Source organism: Ruditapes philippinarum, unplaced genomic scaffold, assembly GCF_026571515.1.
Source record: "Ruditapes philippinarum isolate M1 unplaced genomic scaffold, ASM2657151v2 ctg12654_1_1_1_1, whole genome shotgun sequence".
Taxonomy (NCBI): Eukaryota; Metazoa; Mollusca; class Bivalvia; order Venerida; family Veneridae; genus Ruditapes; species Ruditapes philippinarum.
Window position 1 is genome coordinate 29,798 of NW_026863692.1, and position 8,200 is coordinate 37,997.

At 28.4% G+C, this 8,200-nt stretch overlaps 1 protein-coding gene across 1 annotated transcript; it reads right to left on the reverse strand.

Moving 5' to 3' along the window:
• Window positions 1-2,729: 2,729 nt before the first annotated feature.
• Window positions 2,730-7,705, reverse strand: LOC132723037 (neuroglobin-like). Its single transcript, XM_060707703.1, has 3 exons — window positions 7,110-7,705; window positions 4,122-4,347; window positions 2,730-3,745 (listed from the first exon to the last, which is right to left on the reverse strand). The coding sequence occupies exons 1-3, from the start codon at window positions 7,301-7,303 to the stop codon at window positions 3,602-3,604; spliced, it is 564 nt and encodes a 187-aa protein (XP_060563686.1). The 5' UTR covers window positions 7,304-7,705; the 3' UTR covers window positions 2,730-3,601.
• Between the last annotated feature and the right edge of the window lie 495 nt (window positions 7,706-8,200).

An 8,200-nucleotide genomic window follows, 5' to 3' on the forward strand; every position in this document is an offset into this window, starting at 1 on the left:
GAGAACACTGAAGTGAAGTACGGGGCAATTTTTTTACGGCTGCCACACAGCACTGGAAACCTGCTGTTTTGAAGCTACCCTTCATTAATTTAAATAAAACGAGACGCAATTAAGACGTCTGAGTAAAGAGTTCATATGTAACAAGTAATTCATTTCCATATGGAATTGCATTACTCGATTGTTTCAAGGTGAAAATATAGCTGTTGTAGCATGCAAGGATTACTGAACCACTTTTAGAACTAACGGAAAGTTAAGTGTCTTTTGAATCATTATGTAATTGAAATATGTAATGAATGACATACAAATCATGCCATCAAATAATGAATGATGCAATGAAAGTGAAATTTGTTATTCCTTTTAGAAGTACACAATTTTTAACGAGCACTCTTGAATGCGTATATTATGCAATGTATTTTGATTTAACTAGGAGCATAAAAATATTATAATTGTAAAAATTTCCGCTTTATTCAATATTTCTACCTTATAATGTAAGCTTCCTATAGTAAATATGATAAGGAAGAAATAACGTTAACTTTATCAATTTCTAATTCAATTTTGTGAAATATAATAAACTTGAGACACATTATACTGACCAATGTGTAACGTTTGTCTGATACGTATATGTATCACAAAGGAAACAGAAGGGATTTGATGATAAAATCATTTGCACCTTATATGTTATAAATCAAAAATAGATCAAACATGGGGCACAAAAATTATCTTAAAATCGTATTTTTAAATAAATTTTGAGTTAATTCTAATTTGTCAAGATTCATAAGTTTGTTTTGTTTGTGCTGAAATTATAACATTATTTACTTGTACTTTGTATTTATTACATTGATTGACTTGTAATTAATATTACGCAAGATATATACAAATATTACAAATATGCAAGACAATTTAACGAATGTGAACAGAAAAATACTTTATTCTGTTATCCGTTTGACATGTCTGCACATATGTATATATAGTGAAATATACGCGTACCGGATAAATCTTTCAAATAATGATAGTGATTAATGTGTTAATGCCATCACATTAAAACAAAGTCAGACAGACAAAGAAGCAATCAAAGCTATATCTATTTGTCTATATGATCTGTTACAAGACGCCGGATAGATGGTATCTGAAATTGCTAATCTATATCTTTGACAGTTACAATTATCCTTACATTTTTTTTGAAAAGGTTGAGATTTTGTTATATCAGTTTATCATTCGGAGACTTGTTAAAATTATTTGTGTTTTAAGACAATTATATAAAAGATAGCTAAATATGTTTGAAACTTAAATACAAAATCAGGAAGTTGATCAAATCTGCATCATGGCGCCGTATATTTGATATTTTGTGTTAAAAAGTTTTCAATTGAAATTGTTCGTAATTTCTAAGGTATTCATTACGTCATACATAATTAATAGTCGTACCTTATGCCTCAAAATATTTGCAATATGTTTATATATAATAACATACATCTTTATATTATATATTATTTTGGTTTTGGAGTGATATATGTGGATATATTACCTGCTAAGATTTTATATCACCCGAGCCGTTAGGCGAGGGTGATATTTTATCTTGGCAGGTAATATATCCACATATATCACTCCAAAACCAAAATAATAATTTTATTACCCTTCCCCTGCCGAGTTAAGACGATTTTTTAAAAAAAAATCATTGTTGTTTCAAATGAAACGTCGAAATAAGATTCCCTTTAGGGTACCCCTTCATCACAACATGACGTCACATAAATACATGACGTATTTTTCCCGTACCTAACGAATGTAAACAAGAGAAAAGGAGTAGTCTATTGAACGCACTTTTTTGTAATTAATATCAAGCTTTCACAAGGTCATATTTGTTTTCAATACTGATGAGAATATGTATCATTACCTTACTTTGGTAAACATTTATCAATTGACAGTTAAAACGTGCTTGTAAATCGGAATTTACACCGCGTAAAATCGAACCGTACGCGCATCACCTCAGCGCATGTTGTTTACAACGTGGGGTACCCAACGGGGAAATTTAGTGTGTATATTACCCGTCTGGCTCGGTAATATCAATTTCTTTCAAAAAGGCGGAAAAGATATGGAAGGGTAATAAATATTAATCTGGAAAAAAACATTGGAGAAACTAATGATTACTTAATTGTATGTCATTTGCCGCCTTGAAACTTTGTTTCAGAAATAGGACGTTGATTGATATTTATATTTCAGTCTTTATCATAAGACTAAAACATTTAGATTCCACCAAAAGTGTTTTTATGCAACAGCGGTAACTTTAAATCATACGAATTTGTTTCATTATTAATCTATGCAGAATCTAGTCTCGGCCCGTTAAAGTATATTGAAAATGTTCTTTGTTTGTCGTTAATTGCTTGTATCTTACCATAAATGTTGTGTTGCTGTTGAGGGATGAGTTCATTGAATATACAAGATTTGACCTGACTTGTTAAGATTTGAATAATAGATAGTTTTCAACCTAAAATTGAATTTACAATAGAAAAGCCCCATTTTCAGAATAAACTTGATATAATTATATGTTCAATTGGCTAGTTTCATTTAGAGTGAAATAATGTTTCCAAAATATTGACTTAGAATCTATTAGTTAGATATTTGCATGTAGATTTTCAATCATTTACTTTGGAATATTAATACTGTGACACAGGTGTTTGTGATAAATTACAATTATTGATTTTTGATATGTTTAAGAATGATAAAATAATATAGTTTATTGTTTATTAAAAGGCATACGTGTTATAAAACATACTGCAACAGCATAAATTCGTAAGTAATTATACTTTGTTATTTGATTTCAAATGCCTCTCTTAATAAATTACGATAACAACCTATGTACTGGATTCGTCACTCTACAAGTAGTTAAAGGCGTCAATGTTTTACTTCAAGTTTATATAAAGTTTTTTTTGTTGTTTTATGAGTTTATTGTACTATTAGAAAACATGGAATTTCGTTTTACACAAAGATAAGCACAAATCATCAACATAATGTCAAAACATTTACAATCAAATTTAGTTTGTGTTTTAGTTATAAAATCTTCCTTGATAATATATACAATACTTTTTTATCCTTCAAAAGTTTAATTACATTTTATTTAAGGAATTGGCTGACTATTTTCGCTATAACATACTAATATCTTCTTTATTCATTACATTTTTCTCCGTAGTATTGTTACGCATACATATTTTTCCACAATCTAGTATGTAAGCATAATTTTAAATGTATAATATTTTGTAGGAGAAGGTACGCAAATTAATGTTTAACTTGCAAAAACATAATTTTGCCTTTTGATTGATTTTCCATACAATATAGTATTAAAAGATTGAAAATGATCCTTAAGTATTTCGAGATAATTCACTTTGCCTTATTCATAGTGACATGGAAATGGTAATACAACTCTACGAAGTGTGCACTATTGTTCATAGATATAGCCATAGCCTTTGTAAAAGGGCAGTGAAAGAAACTTGAACGCTTTTAATTAAAGTAAGAACTGTCAATGCCCAGTCACCATCGTTTGGGAATCATAGTAAATTCGATTAGTTGCTTTATTTAACTGAACAATGCTTAACATATATTAACAAAGTAATTATTCATAACTAATGCTGCGCATTCCTTTCTTCATATGATAACACATGAGCAGGAAGAGATTTTCCCAAGCGTGTTCGTGTTCCTTTGTCCACATATTTTCTAGGTGAGGTTTAATTGACGTTATAAACTGTGGTCCCATCAACTGAAATATTGATATTGTAGATTAAAGTACACATATTTCGAGAACATGAAATAAAAGATAAGCACACAAGTCAAAGAATAGAAAAGAAAAAAAAACTGAATGCCAACAGAACCCTGAAATGCAAAATTAAAATAAGGCCTGTTGATAAAGGTAGGGTAAGTGCGAGCCGCCATCCACGCCCTCTAGCAAACCCTGCGATAAGGATTTCACATAATTAGTTGATGCTTTATTTTTCTTCCGAACCTATAATGACAAGCAGGAAAACGTTTTCTCTTTGCAAGTAAATATTAATGTTTCAAATCAAATGCCTTTCTGAATTTTTATCTATAGTTTAAATGATAAAATCTTTGTAAGTTTATAATAAAAAAGATATAACCTCAATTTGGTCTGTCTTCATATTATAATTCTTGTGCCGTTTGCCAAGACCAAACATTAACTCTCGTAATTTATCCCGATTGTTTAATCTGTATATACATTTGTCAACGGTTCCCATTACTCTTAGCGCATGCGCACGGATAATATGCTGGTATTCTTGCTCTGAGCTGCTATTATTGCGGAAAGACATGAATACATCTTCAACTTCCGGGTGCGTCTCAAACAGACTGAAAAGAAATTCAGCATCAACAATGTTGCAGATTTATTCTTTATTTTATTGAGACTTCTTTAATCGAAATCTTATCAGTCGAAGAGGTAATAAAATATCACAATTCTCCTTCCATAATCAATTATAATAATTCAAAGTCATACTTGCATTGCTGACATTCCGATGTTTTCAACATTATCATTAGTGCAAATAACACTATGAATAATTCAGATAATGATACAAACTTTGTTTTATGGGCATAAGTTTTTCTTTGCCTATAATGTGTGTAGGTTGGTATTGAATTAAAATGTTAACAACAATACCAGTAATTGTAAATAAAAAAGTTTTAAAATGTTTCAAGAATATTTACATATACCAATACGCTGTTCCAATTAAAAGCCGCATCAATATTTACTATTTTTCTCATATAGAATATTTATTTGCTTATAAAATTTCCATAAAAAAGCTAATGATTATTGAAAAGAACGTTTCAAGTTTTTATCAGTCTCTTATTTTCCTATAAAATTAATTATTTACAGAACAACGTCTAAAAATGACAATCAATATCGAGTTGCAGTCCCCTATAGCGAATATATGCCAAAGCTATAAAACAGTAGTTTATAAAATGAAAAATGATACATCGAATTATTCATATCTTGATCTGGAAACTGATTGTTAAAATAAATTGGTCTATGGTAGATCAGTTAATAATTATGTTGATAGTATTGAGTATCATAGGTAACAACAAACTTGAAAGAACTATATACGGATGTTGTTTATGCAAGGGATAGATACTTGAAACTAATATGACATAAATATATGAAGCAGATAATGAATTGTTCTAGAACAGAAATTAATTATTCATCATATTTATATATTCATACAAAATCAATTAGTAATAAGAACTCTATCAACATTTTGTTTTCCAGACATATTTCCTTAGAATATATCTAAATAATGCATTTCCATTGATTATATCAATATTTCAAATGTTTAAAAATGAGTCCAGTGTAGACCAATCCACTTTTAACATTATTGGTCATCTATCGGGTATTTACTTTACTTTTGTCGCTTCTGTGTGAAAATTGATTATGAAGAAAAATATGTTCAATATTAAATTCCATTGTATTGTTGTGCTATCTATTTAATGTGTTTAAGAATTCATTGGCTCGGAACTTTCTATTTAAGCATGCTTATTTTATTACTAATATCAAATGTTTTATTTTCGTTACCTTGATTGACAGTAATAATAGAGTAGTCAAAATTTGTCATTGTCATGTTATACTCTAAGAAATACTCATTTTTTTATTGTATACATATTCCGTTAATTTTTGGAAAATTTTCTTCTGTAATAAGGCTTCTTGTTTAATATTTTGTTTTAATTTCATTTTATTTCATTTGCCACACTTATTCTTTACATGTATTCAAATAGAATTATTTAGTAAAACACATGTACCTTAAAAAATCTAAAACAGGGAAAAATGCACGTTTTACCATTAACCGAAAATATAGATTATACTGCATTTTAATTATAGGTTAAAAAGAATGATCTTCCAGCATTTTTTTACTTTTATTATGAGAAAATTGCAACGTGTATTTATCAATAAAAAATGATAAAAAATCTTTCACTTCACTTGTTTTGTTCATATGATAAATAATTGATAACGAAACACGGGTGTACAAAGTGTGTGTATGAATTACCAACAGATTTTGTTATATTTTTTATTTTAAACAGATAATAGATTTAAGCATGCTTATTTTAGTACTTATATCAAATGTTATACCAACAGTTGTTATTATATTTTTCAAACAGATAACTGTACAATAATCAAATAAGAACAAAGAAAGCATGTTATACTTCTTGTGTAAGACTATTATTTAGATTGAATTTCCATATGTCGCTCATTTATTATCTTGCCAATTCTAGCTTTCATCTATAACATAGAGAACACCATGTAAAGATATTAAACAATTAACTTTTCACTTACAAGAAAACAGAATCCGCCTAGACAAAATATGAATTGTTATCTTATTCACGATATTTGAAAATTGCTAAAGACGGGATCATTAAATAAGCATTAAAACCTCCGTTGTTACACAAGATAAACATATTATGAGCAAAAATGACTCTATAAATATCTTTAGAAATAAATCATGTAGTAACCAAAAATATGATTTCAGATCGCCCTATATTGAAACATGCATAATGTGAAGTACTTCTATTTATCTTTCAACAGAAACGTTTTGTGATTTCACCATGTTCATATACAGAACAGCATGACAGAAAAAAAACGTTTTAAACAATGTACTGGTAATTTTTATGGGGACAGTGATGAAATATCAAACTAAATGTACTCATTTAAACAGCAACAAAAAAGCAATGTAAAACAATATTATAACTTGAAAAAGTTAACCTACTGACATTGTTAACTTGGCGATTTATTTTTTAAGATTTTATTTAAACTTGTATTAAATAATTGTAATAAAAAGTAATGTATTTCATCTTGAGTAAAATCGACGATACAAATGTACATAATTGTTGACTGGATTAAGAGAATATCTATATCACAACTCCCGAAAACGATTTTTCAAGGCTTAAGATTTTGAAATTGACCCACAATTTACTATCATTATTATATAATTATTTTATGTCAGATTATATCGACAAATAAGCGATTCATTTTCCTCATCAGAATCACATACAAATAAAAGACACGTGATAATGCAATTTTAATAGTACTAAGATTAAAAGTGTACATAATTATTAAAAAACAAACTTACTCTACAAATAGCACTGTCCCAACTTTGGCAACATGCTTGTTTACAATCGTCCACATTTCTCTTAACATCGTAACTTCATCATCCGAAAGTTCCGGTTCCGATATGTTTTCGTTAAAATTCCCGTTTTCAGGTATATGTATGTCACTTATGTTATATTCCTTCTTGTGTTTATGTCCTCCGTGTGAACCTCCCATAACGTGGTTAAAGTTAACACATTATTTGTTGATAATTGATATAGAAAAGAATTTCTATCTTATGTTTTAAGCAGTATCTTTGAATAATATGTGCAAATAAAAGAGTTTGTCAATTAGAATGATTTATCATGTTCATATAGTTTTGAACAATCGATATCTGTAATTTAGTATTTATGATGTTTCAATTATCCATCTAAATTAAATTATCCATAGGTAAACTGTAAAAGAACGCGTATAAAGATATACCAGCGTAACAGCGAATGATTCACAGAAGTTTAAATGAAACACACGTTTTTGTTTACCCTTTTGAGATACTAATACATACTAAACACGGCTTTCTTATTTTGAAACTTATGTGTAAAGTGTACTCCACTCTTACATAAAGAAAATAAAACAGAAATTATCCGTAACAATTATTTTGAAATAATACGTACAGTCAACTGACCTAACAAAATAAAAGTAAGTCCTTATGATTTTTTTTAACTCGCGTAAAATTGAATTCATAACTTGTATATGAACAAACAATATCTATTGAACGAAAACCATTACGTAAATATTTAAGGAAGTTAATGTATTATCTATCTTTGTTGAAATTCTTTTGCCGCGACACATTGAAACCGGAACAAAATTTAAGGCGATTATTTACATGGTGATAGATAAAAATGTAAAGATGAAGAACATGGAAATAAGGTATCTTAACCAAGGGAATATGTATCACAAAATTGATGATGTATCACGTTTTTATTAAAGTATTTATTATAAACTACATATATACATCAGATGAATAAGATAAGGAAATTATGTAAACAGAAATAAGATTTTGCTTTTTAAAATGCATTACGATTCAGCTGTCAATTTCATCATTTTCATTTCATTTGGTTGTATGAAATATAAAAT